Below are 18,403 nucleotides of genomic sequence, written 5' to 3'. Positions count from 1 at the left end.
GCATTTTAATTTTCGGAATCTGCATAGCTGACATGAGAAAGGTGAGAGTCCGCCTAGGTCTGATTCAGAGCCTGAGGGCGCCTGAGGTGATTGTGATGAGCGGGATTCTCCAGACATGGTGTTTGGTTTAACAAGCCTGATACTTGGCACCGGATAGCGGGGACTTTGATCGGAGCTGATGACAGCTGGGTCTGCATATGAGAGATGGCCGGCCTAAATAGGTTACGGAGATCGACGATGAAAGAAGAAACTCAAGAGACTCTGGTCATGGTGGAAGATTGATCACGTTTGCGGGGCTGTCAGCTTGCTTTCCTATTCTGGGTTACTAAGAAATCCTCTCATACTAACTGATTACTGATAATTTCACGGTATAAAGCATTGATAACGGTAATGAGGTTACAACAGTAATAACTCACTATGCTTCCGTCCTTCTCTACATCAGAAGTTATTGATATTGTAGTCAATTATACATGCCAAGGCGAGCATTTCCCGCCACTGACAGCTATGCAAGGGCAGTTTTGGATCATCTACCAATGAGATGTCGTCGTGTCGAACTGGCAAATCGGAGAACAATTCGTCCGTGTCAGCTCTTGTCCGCTTGTGGTAAGGTGTGCATAAATGGTCATACTGTTATGCAATGATGATGGATAATTATGAGAGACATAACGCGAGTTTGTCACAAGAATGACCAAAAGTCGGTATTATAACAAGCAAGATTTGGTGTAAAATGGATGATTTATTAAAGGATATCGTTAGTGTATTGTTGTCAAAGAAGGTGGGTATTCGAAATTATTAATGGATGTTCGGATGGGAGAATTAGGTTCATTTCAATACAACAAGTGTAGTCAACTTTGTTTTGGAAAATTAAAAATACATTTCTAAGTGTAAGATATCATGATACAATGATAATGGAATGGGAAGATGGTTCACAGGAACAAAAGGATCTTGTGTACAGGGTAGGGTCATGCACAGCATCGAGTGATGTACAAAATAGCTCCAGTCGGAAAATGCTCATTTATTTACTACCAACTATATACTCCAGCATCCCAATTTCATAATCTCCCCAATCCAGCCTTGAATCTGAGAATTCTCCATCTTCTTAGATAGCCTGGAGACCAGCAAGAACACCAGCCCAAGTCTCGCGAACGGTAGGCTGGATCTGGCTAGCGGGCAAGCTGAAGCCGTAGGTACCCTTGTCTCGGAGCTCAATGGTGTAAGCGTACTTGGCCTTGGCGACACCCTGGACGTAGTCGATGCTGTCACCAGTGGTGGCGTACAGAGCACGGCAAGAGTTACCAGCAGTGTAAGAAAGACCGGACTGGCCACGGATACCGGCGTTGATGCGAGCAGCGACAGATGAGAGAGCAGTCTCCTCAGGGGCGACGACGCTGCAGTCGTAACCGTAGGCTATAAAATGTTAATTTCAATGGTAAAGTAGATGGTGTGGTCAACTTACGCCAGAGGATGTACTGTCCGTAGGAGTGGAAGTCGACGTAGAAAGAGATACCACGGCCAGCAGCGAGAGAGTCAATCTGGCCAACGATAGCCTTGAGCTCAGGGCTGTCACCAGCGGCACGGCCCTTGAAGGTCTCGTCACAGGGGTTGGTGGAGGCACCGCCAGTCAACTCCCACTTGTAAGGCCAGTTGCGGTTGACGTCACGGCCAACGCAGGTGCTTCCAGAGAGGGTCTGACGGTTCTTGCGCCAGAGACGGTTGGTGGTCTGAGTGTAGACGAAGCCTATCATTATGAGTTAGTAACTATACAAACACGGAGTTGGGTGATGCTTACCATCAGGGTTGACAATGGGGGTGATGTAAAAGTCGTACTTGTCAACAATAGCCTTGACAGCAGCGTCAGAAGCGTACTTGGTCAACAGCTGGTAGGCCAAGTACTCGGCAGTCTAGAACAAACAATGTTAGTCATATCACAGCAATCGAAACAACCTTAGCTTACCATAGTGGCAATCCACTCGCGAGCGTGGACAGTGCCGTGGAAGACGACAGCAGGCTTGGAGCCCTTGCCTCCACTTCCCCAGATGTGGATACCAGTCAGAGCACGACCCTGGAAGGAGTTGCCAAGAGTGAAAACCTCAGACTTGGTGGGGTAAGAGGTCTGCAGGTCGGTGAGGAACTGAAGATGGTCAGCGTAGGGGTGGTAGGCGGTGAACCACGACTCGCTGGGGACTGCATCTTGTTAGCATCTTCCTCGTTGTCTTACTGTTCTGACATACCAGCGTAGACAGTGGAGGTCTCCTCCTTGGCAAGGACAGCACCAACATCCTCGACCAAAACAGTCGCGTCAGAGGCAAGCTTCTTGACCTTGGCAACGTTCTCGGGAGCAACGACAATGTCGAGCTCCTCGCCAGCACCAGGGTTCAGGATGGTAGCAGCGAGCTTGTTGATGGCCTCGGCATCAGCGCCCTTGGGGAGGGTGACACGCAGACTCTTGAAGCCATTGTAGTCAACCTTCTTGGAGCTGGGAACAGCCGTGGCGAGAGCCAGAGGGAGAAGAGCGAGAAGAAAAGACCGCATCTTGGCAATTCGTTCTCGAGAATCAACAGCGCACGAGAGATGGTGGGTAAAGATTGAATGAGGTGCGGGGTTGAAGAGAATCGTGGATAGTGGCTGATGGCTTGGACTTTATAGTTACTGTCACCAATTGATTATTACTACTTATTGTTGTAATATGACGATCATCAACACTATCTTGATCATCAGACCCTCTGATAACGCTATAGTTGGGCGAACTTCTGTCAATGATGCCATCTTGGCCAGACCCGGACCTTGACTCCAAAAAGGTAGGTAATTAAGGTGCTACAACATCAGGCACGGAAGCTCCCATATCTCCGCAAAGTACCTTTCCCAAACGGGCAGCTGAAAAAACCCCTGGCCAAGGTTGCATTATCAAGCCATGATCTTAGCTAGGAGGGGTCGGCAGAGCAAAGGTTCCTCTTTAAGCGCCGACAAGTAACGAATCATAGTTGAGAGTGACACGGCTGTTGATTCCGCGAAAGGAAAGTGGCCTCGGCAATGGTATATGCTTAATAGGCTAGTTTATATGTGATGCGATTAATACAGGCCATGATCAATTAAGTCAACACCTCCGGTGGAAAACACGCTTCGGTTATCGTCTTCTGGGGTGGTTCCTGATTCGCGGCTTATTATGTACCTTGATAGTTGGACTCTGCTATTGGTGTTTTGGTCGAGTCAATGCAGATGCAGACGAGATGAGAAGGAGGATACATGATAAGCTGAATCACTGCTTTAATTGCGTCATTATTTGGGCATCGAAATGGCAGTATTGGTTCTTTTGTTGACTCTTAACGTTCGTATCTGTCGGTCTTGGACATTCTTGGCATCTCGGATGTTCTGATCTGTTGATAGCATGTTCGAGACTCTGTCGTGATCTGTGCCCCACCATACACTTGGTGTTTCTAGAACAATATTCGACATACTTTGTTTGATCTGAACGCGGGATAGTCTTAGCCTCAAAGGGAAGTTCTTTAATTCATGAATCAACAGGTCTATCGACGTGGGGTGATATGCAATAGATATTAGTGATGGTAATGATGATAATATTAAGATAAGATTTATCGCTAGTCTATGTGTCTAAATAATATGCAATGCTTGCAGAAAATGACTTTTAATCCAGGATTGTTGAAAGAAAACTTTAGCTGGCTGATCCCGGTTGAATTAGGAGTATGCGCTTTTGTATGCGCGAAAAGCCTAGGCAGCGTCCTTTTCAGACAGCTGTCCAGAAGGAACCTCGACTTCCCAACGGCCAGACCAGACATCAATGTCCTTGGCTCGCGCAAACTTGCTGCCATAGGCGAGCTTCCAGCCAATGATGGGAATGATGAATATGGGAATGCCGATATAGGACGCAATAAAGCTCGCCGTGTCCCAGTTACCCTTCAGGAAGACAGGGAAACCACAAACAAGCGTGATGATGACAGAGCCGATAAAGCCGAACCAGGCGGTGTATGGCTGCCAAGGTGCCTTCCAGGGCAGAGAATCACGACTGATGCCTTGGACCGAGAGAGCGCGGTGGAATCGGATGTAGGAGAAGCAGAGAGTGGCCCATGCGATGAGACCTGCTACTGTGCTGAGGTTGAGAAGCCAGCTGAATGCCTGAGCAGCACCACCGGAACCGAGACCTGAAGATTGTTAGTTTGTTATTTGTGAAAAGATTGTGTTGGTGAAACTCACTGAGGTAGGCCAAAGGACCAAACAGCCACGAGGTGATGACAGCGACGTAAGGAACACCCTTCTTGGTTGTGCGGCCAAAGAATTGGGGAAGTTGCTTGTCTGTTGTCATGGCGAGAATCATGCGAGATCCAACCCAACAGTATGAGTTACCAGCAGACCAAGCGGAAATCAAGATACAAGCGTTGATGATTGAAGGCAGAACCTTGATGCCAGCAGCCTGGATAGCAATGACCCATGGTGAACTCTTGGCGTTACCAGTGCCAGAGACAAGGCCCTCGTTTCTGGGATCGACAATGAGACCAATAAGGAAAGCTCCCAGGATGTAGAAGAAACCAATGCGGTAGGTGACACGGTTGGCGGCCTTGGGGATCTCCCTGTGGGGGTTGATGGCCTCTGCGGCAGTGATGACGACAGTCTCAACACCAATGAAAGAGAAAGACGCGTTGACGAAAGCTGAGAGAAAACCGAGGAAATGTCCAGATGAACCAGTGATGCCGTTGTAGTCAACCCAAGCACCAGGGTCGCTCCAGTATCGGAAACCAATCGCGTCGCCCTTGGGACCTCCACCGGCAGTGATGACGATTGCGACAACAACAAGGCCGCAGAAGCAGAGGACTTTGATGGCACCAGACACGACTTCAGCCTCACCGAAGAACCGGACGTCCATCAAGTTGATCCATAGGATGAGAACCAGACTGATGGTGATGACGACTGCTGGCGTGATGTCGGTCCAGTAACTGACAAGAACTGCGGATGCTGAACATTCTGCTGCGATGGAGATGGTGTAGCAGTAGCCGTATGAGATTGCGAGGGAGAAACCGACTGAAGGGTCGATGAAGCGAGTTGCCCAGTGAGGAAAAGAACCAGCGGTAGGTAGCTAGCAGAGTCAGTACAGTTGGTCTTTTTGTCAATTATAGTCAAACATACCAGTGTCGCAAGCTCAGAGATACTCTGCATGACACACCAAAGAACAGCGCCGACAACGAGGTACGCCAATAACAAACCAGCAGGTCCAGAGGTAGCATATGCTGAACCAGCACCGATAAAGAGTCCTGTTCCGATACCACCGCAAAGACCAATCCAGGTGATGTGATATCCCTTTAGTCGTCGTTGCGTAGGTCCTTCGCCGCCATTGCTGAGAACGGGCTTCTCATCATCACTCTCATGCGTGTGTCCATACGACGCGTCCACAGGGGGAGCAGTCTCAATAGCGTCGTCGACGGGATAGTCAGGCGCCATAATTGCCAGAAAAATGAAGAGTAATAGTAACGTAATTGAATCAAAACAAAGAGACCCGCCAAAGAGTAAGTTGTGTTTTTATATAAAGGAGAAGCGAGAGTTGCGGCTCTCTCTTGTCGCTCCGATTGCGCAATTCGAAGTTTTCACAGCTAGTGCGCGGTCTCCCCTAGAACTAGGTGGCAATGGGGAATATTATGGGTCTTTTCAGGGGGCGAGATGCGGGACTTTGGTTGAATGTGGTTTGGCGCAGAGAATTTATAAAGTCTACTTCTCCACTAGCATGGTGACTATTTGTTCGGTGGAGGCGATGGCGAATGAATAGATTAATTTTGCGATATTTTATGGTTTAACCATGGTTCGTTTACGAGAGTTATGGTTCCGGTATAGGATCTTGATTGGTTTTGAGTGATGTTTTGTGTCATGGATGAGACTCGGTCAGTCAACTTGCTGATGAACAAGTTCCACCAATATATGGGACTGTTCATGTAGCCAAGATCAAGAGGTATCCGCATGTCAAAACCTGGAGGTGGTCTTTGACAGCTGCACTTGGACCAATTTGATGGGGTTGAAACCCACATGGTTAAGATCAGTGCATCGTTCCCATCCATCAGTATCTGCTAACTTAGTCAGTGTAACCCAAGCTCTACTGTAGGGCTGACGACAATGCAAGATCTTTGATAACATCTCATTTTGGCCTAGCTATCGATATCGTGTATCACTATTTTCAAAAGACAATCTGGTTCCACTACCTGTCCCAACCCAAGTATCTCAGTCGGCTATATCAGTAGAGCTACATGAATCAGTTCCAGAGTAATAACTCCAGTCAGAATCACTGCAATCTTCAGCTTCAGGATCAACGGCATTCGTCCAAAGACGGAAAAGATTTCCCAGTCCCGTAGGTTTCAACGTTTCCTCATCTGGCGCCCAAGAATCCGAAAGCTTAAGTAAGTCGTTTATTTCCTGATAGATATCTCCCATTGTTGATCTTTTGGGCAATGCCGGCATCAGTGGAGGAGGGCCAACAACGGGTGGACGACCAAATGGAACGCACCATGGCGGAGGCGGGCAGTATCCCATTGTAGTCAATCTTAGGATCATGCCAGGACGACGAATCGAATCCCAGGTCTCGGGCGTGACGGTGATTCTATCCTCCGTGTAAATACAGTATTTACCGCTGCTCATTCCTGGAGGCATCATGATAGGGAATCGTCCGATTGTTGGGATCAAGTCTCTCAGCATCTAGCGGAATTAATATGTCAACGCTCCATCGAGGTCAAAGAAAACCGTACCTTGACTGTTTCGCACGATGTATAAGGAATACCCCACTTCTCATTGTTTGTGTCAATGATCCAAATAGGCGCATATAATTCGCCGAGCTTGAAGAAGATCGTGATTGACATCTCTGAAGTGTACGAAACCCTGTTGTCGATCCCAGCCGATGAAACTGTTTTCCTAGCCGACAAGGCGATCAAAGTCATTTCACGAACGCTCTTGCGCCTCGCAGTGGAGATGGCCTTGTCAATGTCCTGACGAACAGTCTGGTCAAATGAAGCGTATTGTTCCATGACGCTGGTCCGCTTGTTCCAAAAATTCTTGGTGGTCAGCTTGCGCAAGGTAGGTATGATTTCCTTTTCTTCCAGTGGCAGCTTCGCAACATGCTGTCTGCCGTTTCTGATGTGGAGGGTATATGCTTCGATATCCTCGTAGCACCACTCATCGCATGACTTGCACGAGAATAAACGCCGAAACCAGGTTTTGGGAGCAGTGCACAAATAAGAACTCGTGTCTGAAGACTTTGTGGCATTGTCTTCTTCGTCATCGGGAGTTGGGTTGATGGTGTCAGATGCATTGCTAACTTCAGGTTTGACGCCTTTTCCAATATCTTCAGTCTTGTCGTTGTGGGCACTATTTGTGTCAATGGTATTATTCCAGAAATTGGAATGACCTTACTTACATTGTGGTCTTGTCCGGTACAGACGTGGGTGCTGCAGTAACAGAACTAAAAGACACGATGTCAGACAATTATACCACACGTCTTCGATGGATGATCTTACCTTGAATCTGTAGTCACGCTTCTCTTTTCTTCGATAGAAGTTCTAGCCGAAGATGACGGAGTGTCTTTCTTTGTCCAGCGATCTCGCTTTTCTTTGAACTTCTTGTGGTACGCCCCTCGTCTTATAGCCATGTTATCGGCAGACAGCCGCATCGAACGTTCACGGTCCCAATCCCCATGAGAACGCGTGTTAGTGCTGGAAGACCAGATTTAATTAGTGTTCTCCGCTAATGAAGCCTTGTAGTAAGATACATACCTTAATTGAAACTGAGCGATACTACCAAGAAGAACTCGCATCATCAGCTCGTACTTGACTTGTTGTAACTCCTGTTGACAAATCTTGAGACGAGGGTCTAGCCATTCCCAGATTTTGTAGTTCGAAAAGCTCTTGTTCGTCAAACTGGATAGAAGACTTTCTACTTGTTCGTTGTTCATGCGACCAATTTCTTTGTTTTCGTCGTGTTGTTCGTCTCGATTGACCAATAGGACGAGAATCCCTTCGTATAGGACTCTGCACTTAGTGGCAAGTCCATTGATGTCGTTTATGCAAACTTCGGTAAAAGCATCAGGAGCTTGGTGAGACAGTTCGTGAAGCTTTCGAAGTGTTGATGATGTCGAATTGACTAGGGACAAGAGCTTGGGTATGCCCTTTGTTCTGGATTTGCGACATGTCTCAGTCTGCAGGTCAAGAGAACTTGACAGATTGGCGCCCAGTTGGGCTATGTCCAATATATTCAAGTCCGCCATTTCTCTCTCAACTGGACAAGACAGAAACATTAAAGAAAGCAGGTTTGGTCTGGGAGTTCAGTATCCAACCCCTCTTTATGCTTGAAAATCCTTCGTCGACCTGCTGCGATGATTGCTTATTGTCTCACAAGTTCCCCTCAATACCTGCAGGTTTAGGAAGTCGACCAGTCATCTTGTCTAGTCCACACTGCTGCCTGGACTGTGTCACATAGAGTAATTGAACAGCATAACTCGCATAAGCCACAGAAATAGCGATTGGCGTATCTACCTGTCCAGGACGTTCGTTAGCCAATTGTACCTACGGACTCAGACAAGGTATCTTGTAACTACTACTCTTTCAAATCATGTTCTATCGCTGACTGTAAAAAGCAGTGAAAAAGGTCATTACCAAAGGAGAACACTGCTCTGCGTGTTCCGCATTGTGAGTTTGGACTGGCTACAGTCAGATGGCATTATTTAGGCCTTTATTTACCAGTTGTTGCAGTCAGACCAGAAACAAGACAAGACTTGCTGTGTCTATAGAACACACGTGACTAATTTTCACTTACCCCATCTCGTCCCACGCTAAAACAGACGTGTTTTCCCAGTACAACCCTCGAACAAACAAAAACAGTGTCCCAATGGCGTCCTTCTTACTACTACTGTTACCGGCAGAACTGCAAAATGCCATATATGCTTCCCTAGGCGTTAATGACATCAAGAATCTTCGTGTTACATGCTCTGCCTTGGCGAAAGCTCTCCCTCTACATTTCGATCGTGTTTTCATTTCTGCCAATTCTCTTAACATTGAGGTTTTTAATGCTATCGCTAATCACGAAACATTTCGACACCAAGTCACTGAAATCATATGGGATGATGCACGTTTCCGGACTGAACCTAAGCTAGGGGAAGAAGAACAAGATTATTGGGGATACGAAAGCGATACAGAGTATGAGTGTACACGCTGGTTTCGGAGAGGGCGCTTCGATTACGGTGACCAAGGGACCTACATCTATCCTGGAGTTCACATGGGTATCACAGAGTCATGGGAGCATTATCAAGCGCTGATGGACGATCAAACACAAGTTCTTTCTTGCAATGCCGACATCGAAGCATTCAACCATGGCCTGAGACGTTTTACCTCGTTGAAGCGAGTAACTATCACGCCTTCAGCTCACGGAAGACACTGGAGCCCGCTCTACAGAACACCAATGATTCGAGCCTTCCCTGTCGGGTTTGATTACCCTTTACCCCGGACCTGGCAGTTTTATGACGACGACGAGCCATTTGATGCTCTTCCCTGGGTATCTCATGGTGACGAAACTCCCCACCTGGACATCTGCGGCGTTGAAAGTACAGCCGAGGTCTACAGGGACCAATGGCGCGGATTTCGACTCGTTACTAGAGCCTTGAGTGAGTATGCCGACCATACTATATCTGAGTTTGTTATTGGGGGGACTGAAGTACAATCTGGATTGAACTGCCGAATCTTTGACCAGTGGTCCCCCGAGTATGGCGACCTAGTTACTTTATTGAAACGCCCTGGGTTCCGACACCTTGAACTTCACTTGTTCACCGCCTTCCTTGAAGACGACGATTGGCATTCTCTTAAAACTGGTCTTTTGCGTGATGCTTTCGCCCAAGCAAAGGATCTCGAGTACCTATGCTTGCGTACGACGACAGATATCAGTGACGGAGTACCTCAATGCCTTATTCCAGGCATTGAAGGGCATGCAGTACCTCTGCGAGGTATCTTTCTTCCAGAGTCTTGGTCGCGACTGCAACACTTTGTTATCACAAATCTACTTGTGGAACTAGATGATTTCATGAGTCTCTTGGCCAGTTTGTCACCGTCATTACGATCCGTCAAAATTATCGATATGGCTTTTGAATCTCAAGAGCATGGCTATGATGATTTACTTCGCGCCATACGTGATGATCTTGATTGGCGATTGCGCCCAGTAGGGGAGAGACCCAAGGTACAAATAGCAGCTAAGCGGTTAGACGATGATGAAATTGAAGAAGGAAGGTATATCATTTTTGGCCAACCAATTTCTTCATATCTATATGGCACAGGAAAAAACCCTTTCGAGGATAGCAAGTACCGTATACGACAGGGCCGAGGAGCCGTTCAGCGGGACATATTCGACCCGGGCTTTGAGGAGCCATTCTAGATAAATAGTTCATATCATGAGTTGCTCGTCGATTCAGCTATACATCCCTACTATGATTAAGACACAAGGAAAATTAGGCTCCAATACTAGTTTTTGTGGACAACATTCTCAAGATTTATTCAATTGTTATTTAATGTAGAATAGTGTTCTAAATGTTTAAACTTGTTGGTTGTATACAAGCCTTGTTCCATCATCCAATAGTGTCTCTTACCCAGTAATCTTTACAATCTGAACTTGTTCAGGTTTAGTGAGTCCTCGCTCCATTCGGACAAGCCTATGTTTCTGTCGACTAGCCGATGTCCATCATGCTCACTATCGAATGCATTATCGAGGGGTGTTCAATACGATTGAGCTCATGTTAAACGCGAACAATAGAATAGAAACACCAGCTGGTGGAACAGTTGGATCCTAAAAACGAGTTTAAATACCAACGCTTTCCCTACCAGTTTTTCTTCTTCTTTATACAACCTATCAACTGACTTCCTGTTTTGACAACGGTAAGCCTCTTGTTTTTCCATCAGCATCCTTTTCAATCTTGGTAAGACAAAACAACAGCCCAAACCAAACTCACCAGCAAGACGCCAGTATGTCTTCCTATACCAGCAATGACATTGCTCAGCTCGGCAATCAGTTCGAGGACCTGAACATCGACACTTCGGTTGAGGCTCTCGAGATCTTGATCAGCTCCCCTGAATCTACCTCACAGAGGGAAGCTACATCCTCCCCAGTATCTGACCAAGCTCACTATGATGAGAACGGCCAGCCTATCCCTTCCCCTCCCATGAGCGCTGACTCACCTATGAACAGCAAGAACCCACACCCAAGCCTCTCAATCTTGACATCCTTCCTCCAGGAAGCCATCACAGATTGCCTCAAGCCCGGAAGCTGTTTCGAACGCTCCATTATGCGTCGCGATACATTCTTCACGTACGAGATGGACCGGTCCTTCGAGGGTGTTATTCAGCACAGGTTTGATTCATGGCGCTGGATACCAGACGTGTCCGATGACCTATTGCATGAGTATGCTGACAATTGGATCTATCCTGGCGATGTCGAAGTCATCAGCGTCAAGAACGATGTGATTCAATCTAGAATTAAGCGCAAGGAGCCAGTCTTTGAACATCCTGACAATGTTGGTCATGTTTCTCCTATCGGATCAAACATCAAGCTGGATCTCAGCGAGCCTGAGAATGCAGGATGGCGAGTCCTTGTCTGGCGTGTCCGTGGGGCTGGCGAGGGCCCCTACATGGATCGTCATGGACGTGTCGTTGCTAACCCGGGAGTACATCTTTATCAGCGTGTCAGCGAACTAAGGGATGGAGCCACGTAGGGTGGGTGAGGCGAGACGCAGTCTCGGAGGGGGAGGGAAGGCTGAGTATCAGGTGAGCGGTGGAAACTCAGGTGCTTTGTTTTCTTTGGAGTTTATGTAGTAGGAATATAGCATAGATTGTAACACGTGGACCAGCTCTGGAGTTGAGATCCAGGATAGGAGTATGGATTGGAGTTTGGGCAGATTCTAGATTGAAAATTCTAACTATGATTGGAAAGAAACTCATTGCCAGTACGTTTACTTGTGACTGTAACTCATTGTGCCTGATGAAGTCATGTATGCAAGCATACTCTTTCATTGTCTGTTTCGGTCATTTATCCAAGCTTTCAGTGATCAACAAAGAGTGTTTGCGGGGTAACGCGGGGATGCTCCAGGGGACAAAAGTCCCACCAGTAGGACACACGAACGCACTGTAACATCGTATTCAGCAGGTTGTTCATAAGAACAAGGCGCTATATCTTCCCCCGCATGTTGCCAGTGTGTAACTTCTGTTCCTGGCACAAACACCCGGTCCGATGCGGGCCGTGAACAGGATATCAGGTTGACGATCCCGGCTAATAACTGAATCTTCTATGTAACGTCACCAGATTCGTTCACTTGGCAGCCCAGAGTAGAGATGCGCACGAATCCTATTCTACCGATCGTCATCAGTAACTACCGTTGAGCGATACCGTCGTATTGGCCGTCGAGTCATGGTATGATTTCATGCATAGTGACCGAGGCAGGAATTTCCTAACTTGTGAGTTGATCTATCGCCATCATGGGAGCCGCTGCGAAGCTGATTTAAATATGTATGATATCCTCGTCTTGTGATCGCATTGGCAGCCTTCCCCCCAGGGACTCATTAGCCGTACTTTTTCACCCTCAAGTAAATCTCAAGAAATCGTTGTGACTTGAACTGCAACAATGATCACCCTGCCCCCAAAGGCCACTGCCCTTGTGGCACTCGCCTGCGCTTTGTTCCCCGCTGCCACAACTGCCAAAGCCGACGGCCCATACGAAGCAACATGGGAATCTACAGACAAACACAACGCCGCACCAGAATGGTACCGCGATGCAAAATTCGGCGTTTACTGGCACTGGGGAGCTTTCACCACCGCTCAGTACGCCAGTGAATGGTATCCTCGCAACATGTATGAGCCCGACTCCGACCAGCGCAAGCACCACACAGAAACCTATGGGCCGCCTGAAGAATGGGGTTATGAGAACTTTATCAAAGGTGCCAAGGATAAAAAGGGCAACTTTGTGCAGTTCAAACCTGTCCTCAAGTCCAAAGGTGGTGAATTCGATCCCGAGGCCATTATCAAGATCGTCAAAGGTTCTGGTGCTCGGTTTGCTGGACCTGTGGCTGAACATCATGATGGCTTCTCCATGTGGGATAGCAAAGTCAATGAGTGGAACCCAGTCAACTATGGCCCCAAGCTAGACTTGGTCAAGCTCTGGGCTGATCTTGTTCGTGAGAATGATATGAAACTTGTTATTGCTATGCATCAGGCGTACAACTACAATGGCTTCTTTCAATGGGCGCCAAAGACAAACGACACGAGCCTGCAGAAGCTACTCGGTCAACTTCCTCGCGATGAGGAAGACCAACTCTGGTTCGACAAGCATCGCGAGATGTTGGACCACGTTCAGCCCGACATCATCTGGAATGATTTCTCTCTCGACAGTCCAGGCGAATGCGGAAGTTTCGAAGGTCCTTGTGCAGTAGACGAGCAGAAACGTCTCGAGTTTCTTGCTTACTACTTCAACCGAGGCGAGGAGTGGGGTAAAGAAGTTGTCACCACCTACAAGCACCACGACCATGGCTTCCGCAACACATCAGCCGTGGACGACTGGGAGCGTGGTGGACCATCCAACCTTGTTCGTCCCTATTGGCAGACCGACGACGCCATCAGTGCTTCAAGCTGGAGCTACACAGTTGGTATCAAGTACTACAGCTCCAAAGCCATGGTCCACTCTCTGCTTGATCGCGTGAGCAAGAATGGTAACATGCTGCTCAACATTTCACCCATGGCCAATGGAGTGCTGCCTGAGGAGCAGATCAAGGTTTTGAACGACATTGGTGACTTCCTCAGCCGTTACGGCGAGGCTGTTTATGATACTCGCGCTTGGGATATCTATGGTGAGGGACCGAACCAGGTCGAAGGTGGATCTTTCACAGCGCCGTTGCAAGGAAACAGCAGCGATATTCGCTTTACGCGCAACAAGGAAGATGATGTTCTCTATGTCACTGTTCTTGGTTGGCCTGAGGACAACCTTGTTTCGGTCAAGAACCTTGGATCAAATGCTTTGGTTGATCTCGAATCGCTCAAGTCTGTTGAGTTACTCGGCGACAAGGCTGGCGATTATGTCAAGGTTTCTGAATGGGAACAGTCTAAGGACGCCCTGGACATTACTCTTCCTTCGCAGCCCGCTGAGTCTCTCGCTTATGTTCTCAAGCTTACCTTTGATGGTGGAATTCCTGTGCCTCAGCCTGAGCGTGGTGCAGCTGTCTTCTCCAAGGCGGATGCTACTGGAAAGGGCGTTGCCCTTGCGTTGGGTACTTTTGATACAGTTTTCTTGACTGAAGCTGGGCTCAAGCCTGAGGAAATCCGCTCCATTCGAGTGTCGGATGGCACGAAGGCTACTCTATTTAGTGGATTCAGGTTCACGGGAGAGAGCAAGGAGCTCAGCGCTGGTGAACACGAGGTTGAAGATGGCTCTGTGGGCTCTATTGTGGTCTCCAAGATTTAATGTAGACATTTCCTAGTTAACTAATGTCAGCTCAGATAATACACCCACCACGAAGGCCAAGTGTTTCTATATAATGAATTAAATATTTTATCGTTAATCCCAATTCCGTCGCTGTATTTTATGCTGAGGTTCCATAATAATTCACGCCCACATACATACAAGATGTGTTTGTAAAAATAATAGTCATTGCTAGATTTGTATCTTGATCAAGCAAAAATGATGCTCTCGCTCACACCAGAAAAAGAAAAAACCAATCGACGCAGGCCTGATTCGAACAGACGCCTCCGAAGAGAATAGATTTCTAGTCTATCGCGTTAGACCACTCCGCCACTGCGCCTTAGCTGATTGGATAAAAGATGTGTCCAGATACGGTCCTAAGACCGACGATTGCGCGTTGTCCTTTACTTTTATTCATCCTTTCCTAGGTAGTACCTAAAGAATATAAAAATCGATATTAAACATTTAGAGACTATGGATATTCCATACCTAATCACCATGTCCTATTTGCCAGTCTGTACTTCTCTCGTATGAAAGATAGCCCGAGGTCCGCAATACTTGACTCCACATCGGCATGTATCACACCGAACCAACCCAATAATCAACAACAGGAAATGGATGATTCAGACTCTGTAGAGGTACGAATTACGATGACGCTATTTCTCGAATGAGGCCTAGCTACAGATAATTAGCATACAGAAAAATCTGTCATCCGCTGTCAAGCTGAGAAAACCATATGTGAACACGAGCTATTGACGTACCCTGCATCGGATTCTCGGGATATACGAAACCGACCAATCCTCCGATCGCTTGTTGTCTCTATGAGTACTTGTTTAACCAATACTATCACCGTCTTGTCGTCTAAAGTCTGGGCCTTCTGGGGATGATAAAATCTAGACGTGATCGGGAAGGTGAGTGTGATAATATCCATGCCCTTGTTCATAGCCAAGCTCAACTTTGCCGACATCGTATTTCCCCACAAACCAAGGATTGACCACACGGGGATTGCGACAACCCTGGAAGAAATTCGATCGTTAATAAATCCGGTATATAAAGCAATTGGTACATCCACGTTTCCCCATTACCTGTCTCAACCAATCCCTGTACCACTGACCACGATGCGCCTCTCCAGCATATTCCTTTCTCTTACGAGCCTAATGGCGACCACTACGGCCCTGAAGATCAAATCCACCAAGCAATGGACCATTGGCACAGACATCCAGGGTTCCGAACGACTTAATGGTGTAAGCTATCAGGAAGACGCACTCGTCACCTACGGAAACTATCAATATGTGACTTTCTACGAAACTGCTCCAGCCGGATACCTGAATCATTTTGTTCGCTTAGGCCGAAGAAAGATCTCACCTAGTATTGCGGATTGGGAGTATCTTACGCTCGATGATTATACTCAAAAAACAATGGATGGACACAACATGATTTCTATGGGTATTTCTGGTGATGGAAAGATTCATCTTAGTTTTGACCACCATGTGAGTTACACGAGCAATCAACAGAGTCAAGCTGATTTGTGAAGGATGTACCCATCAACTACCGAGTCTCAAAAGCAGGCATCGCCAAAGATGTCCCGTCTAAATGGTCTTCAGAGCTGTTTGGGCCAGTCGTTCACACATTGGATGGATCGCAAGGACCCTATTCGCCTTTGACATACCCTCGTTTCGAACCGCTTCCTAATGGCGATCTGCTTCTCGAGTTTCGCATTGGACAGTAAGTTCTCTATACATGACTCGTGGACTTTAACGCTTACCTAAGCCAATAGGTCTGGATCTGGTGATAGTTACATCCATCGCTACAGTTCCTCCACAGGCAAATGGCAAGCTCAAGGGATGTACATCCAAGGCGATGACAATAACGCGTACATCAACGGCCTTGACTACCTTGACGGAAAGCTTTACACATCTTGGACTGTACGGGAGACACCGAATGCTGACACTAATCACGGCGTTTATTTCGCGTACTCTAATGACGACGGCATGACATGGTTCAACACAAACGGCACTAAGCTTACAAAGCCTATCTCGACTTCTGATGCAAGCACTCTTATCTGGGATATACCACAGAACAGTCGCATGGTCAATCAAGAGGGTCAGCTTGTCGATACCAAGGGACGTTTCCACATCCTCATGAGAGATTTGCTGTCTGGAAAGCACCTCTACCAGCATTACCTGCGAGACACCAACGGTGAGTACCCTCACCTTGTATAGAACACAGACTGATATCCATAGGAAAATGGACCAAAAACGCGATAAACCCAGCCGGTCTCAATGGTCCCGATCTCTACGACCCACGAGGCAAACTGGCTGGAGACGCGACAGGCGAGTACCTGTTCGGACTTCTTCCAGACCCTGTGAAGCAGTCAACAGGGATCTATGTGGCGACGGCTTCCAAGGGCTTCAAGGACTGGATGTCTCTTGCTGAGATCCCTAATACGGCTACAGAACCTCTCTTCGACAGGACAAGGTTACATGAGTTTGGTGTTTTGAGCGTTTTTGTGAGACAAGCTGGTGGGTTCCCGGACAGGAAGCTGCAGGTGTGGGATTTTGAGTTGGATTTATAGACTGTCTGTCTTATCAGTAAGACCATTAGCCGTGATTTATATTTATTCTGATTCTACGAGTCCATAAAATAGCTTGAAGATTACAATGGATTAAAACGACGTCGGGTACCTCGGGTGCCATGTCAGATATTTACCCCGCCCGACTCCGATCTTATCAAATCTCATCCATCGACTGTTTCTCAATGCCAGCCCATATTTTACACCAACCACTAGTTTCTTACAACAACTTTCTCATGGACAAGATAATTCAAAAAGCGATCCAGTACACTATCGAAATGAGGAAACCAACTTCCTCAGTCTCATGGAAAGCCGACCAAATATGGCAACAGGCCTTCTACGGATGGGTCAGCAAAGACAACGAATGGCAGCCTCTCCAATCCACCGAGGCATCACCTGGAAGACCAAAGCTGAAGAAGATAGCAGTGTACAGCTGGAACATAGACTTTATGCTGCCTCATGCTAAATCGCGAATGAACGCTGCTCTCAAGCACTTGGAGGAGCTTAGTCGACAACATCGATTAGACGAGGACACAGCGGTCATTGCCAATCTACAAGAATGTGTACCATCTGATTTGAACACCATCGGTGAGAAGGAATGGATTCGGGAAGGGTTCTATCAAACGGATATTGACTCGTCGAACTGGGCTTCTGGGGCTTATGGCACGACTACCCTGATTGATCGACGGCTCAACATATCATCGTGCTTTCGCGTCCACTATTCGGCGACCAAGATGGAACGAGATGCATTGTTTGTTGATGTCTCGCTTCCTTCAGATGGCAGAAAATTCAGGTTCTGCAACACGCATCTCGAGTCTCTTGCCCTAGAACCACCGCTACGTCCAGCACAAATTCAACTCATCGCGTCACACATGCACGCTGACGATGTTACCAACGCAGTTGTCACGGGAGATTTCAACGCTATTCAACCATTTGACCGCACTCTCCATTCAGAGAACAATCTCAAAGACGCATATTTGGAGCTTGGCGGTGAAGAAGGTGATGGACGGGGTGAAGATACTGGTGGCTACACATGGGGTCAGCAGGCTTTATCTGAGCTGCGGAAATTGTATGGCTGTTCTCGCATGGATAAGGTATTTTTCCGTGGTGATGGACTTAAGCTTCTGCATTTTGAGAGATTTGGGAGTGATGTTGAGCCGGATCAGGAGGACGAGGATGCTAGAAATGAAATCCTTGCGATTGGGTTTGAGAAGCCATGGGTCACTGACCATCTCGGCGTCAAAGCGGTATTCGAAATCATTGTTTGAACATGATTGTTATTGAGGTTGAGAGGTAGTGAGCTATGAACACAAACAATATTTGAACAATATTACACATTTCATTGATTGGTCCCTATACAAGACCCT

At 47.3% G+C, this 18,403-nt stretch overlaps 8 protein-coding genes and 1 non-coding gene across 9 annotated transcripts; 5 read left to right on the top strand and 4 right to left on the bottom strand.

Moving 5' to 3' along the window:
* Positions 1 to 1,099: 1,099 nt before the first annotated feature.
* Positions 1,100 to 2,532, bottom strand: FGSG_11249 (uncharacterized protein; the record flags this gene model as incomplete). The annotated part of the gene is made up of 5 exons (XM_011327700.1): positions 1,100 to 1,407; positions 1,457 to 1,738; positions 1,790 to 1,901; positions 1,955 to 2,184; positions 2,232 to 2,532. 5 exons carry the CDS (start codon positions 2,530 to 2,532, stop codon positions 1,100 to 1,102), a joined length of 1,233 nt encoding a protein of 410 aa, XP_011326002.1.
* Positions 2,533 to 3,726: 1,194 nt separating this feature from the next.
* FGSG_11250 (uncharacterized protein) lies at positions 3,727 to 5,448 on the bottom strand (the record flags this gene model as incomplete). The annotated part of the gene is made up of 3 exons (XM_011327699.1): positions 3,727 to 4,157; positions 4,210 to 5,086; positions 5,137 to 5,448. 3 exons carry the CDS (start codon positions 5,446 to 5,448, stop codon positions 3,727 to 3,729), a joined length of 1,620 nt encoding a protein of 539 aa, XP_011326001.1.
* Positions 5,449 to 6,216: 768 nt separating this feature from the next.
* On the bottom strand, positions 6,217 to 8,248 carry FGSG_11251 (uncharacterized protein; the record flags this gene model as incomplete). The annotated part of the gene is made up of 6 exons (XM_011327698.1): positions 6,217 to 6,387; positions 6,500 to 6,592; positions 6,738 to 7,353; positions 7,403 to 7,447; positions 7,503 to 7,697; positions 7,758 to 8,248. The coding sequence occupies 6 exons, from the start codon at positions 8,246 to 8,248 to the stop codon at positions 6,217 to 6,219; spliced, it is 1,611 nt and encodes a 536-aa protein (XP_011326000.1).
* A 620-nt stretch (positions 8,249 to 8,868) lies between these two features.
* On the top strand, positions 8,869 to 10,401 carry FGSG_11252 (uncharacterized protein; the record flags this gene model as incomplete). Its single annotated transcript, XM_011327697.1, has 1 exon — positions 8,869 to 10,401. One exon carries the CDS (start codon positions 8,869 to 8,871, stop codon positions 10,399 to 10,401), a length of 1,533 nt encoding a protein of 510 aa, XP_011325999.1.
* Positions 10,402 to 11,305: 904 nt separating this feature from the next.
* FGSG_11253 (uncharacterized protein) lies at positions 11,306 to 11,731 on the top strand (the record flags this gene model as incomplete). The annotated part of the gene is made up of 1 exon (XM_011327696.1): positions 11,306 to 11,731. The coding sequence occupies one exon, from the start codon at positions 11,306 to 11,308 to the stop codon at positions 11,729 to 11,731; it is 426 nt and encodes a 141-aa protein (XP_011325998.1).
* Positions 11,732 to 12,637: 906 nt separating this feature from the next.
* Positions 12,638 to 14,467, top strand: FGSG_11254 (uncharacterized protein; the record flags this gene model as incomplete). Its single annotated transcript, XM_011327695.1, has 1 exon — positions 12,638 to 14,467. One exon carries the CDS (start codon positions 12,638 to 12,640, stop codon positions 14,465 to 14,467), a length of 1,830 nt encoding a protein of 609 aa, XP_011325997.1.
* A 255-nt stretch (positions 14,468 to 14,722) lies between these two features.
* On the bottom strand, positions 14,723 to 14,804 carry FGSG_20809. Its single transcript has one exon. It is a non-coding gene; the product is annotated as a tRNA-Ser (tRNA).
* An 817-nt stretch (positions 14,805 to 15,621) lies between these two features.
* Positions 15,622 to 17,039, top strand: FGSG_14002 (uncharacterized protein; the record flags this gene model as incomplete). The annotated part of the gene is made up of 4 exons (XM_011327694.1): positions 15,622 to 15,954; positions 15,999 to 16,189; positions 16,242 to 16,663; positions 16,708 to 17,039. 4 exons carry the CDS (start codon positions 15,622 to 15,624, stop codon positions 17,037 to 17,039), a joined length of 1,278 nt encoding a protein of 425 aa, XP_011325996.1.
* Positions 17,040 to 17,221: 182 nt separating this feature from the next.
* Positions 17,222 to 18,304, top strand: FGSG_14001 (uncharacterized protein; the record flags this gene model as incomplete). Its single annotated transcript, XM_011327693.1, has 1 exon — positions 17,222 to 18,304. The coding sequence occupies one exon, from the start codon at positions 17,222 to 17,224 to the stop codon at positions 18,302 to 18,304; it is 1,083 nt and encodes a 360-aa protein (XP_011325995.1).
* Positions 18,305 to 18,403: the final 99 nt, after the last annotated feature.

This window comes from Fusarium graminearum, chromosome 3 (assembly GCF_000240135.3).
Source record: "Fusarium graminearum PH-1 chromosome 3, whole genome shotgun sequence".
Lineage (NCBI taxonomy): Eukaryota > Fungi > Ascomycota > Sordariomycetes > Hypocreales > Nectriaceae > Fusarium > Fusarium graminearum.
This window is presented reverse-complemented; position numbering and strand designations above follow the sequence as displayed.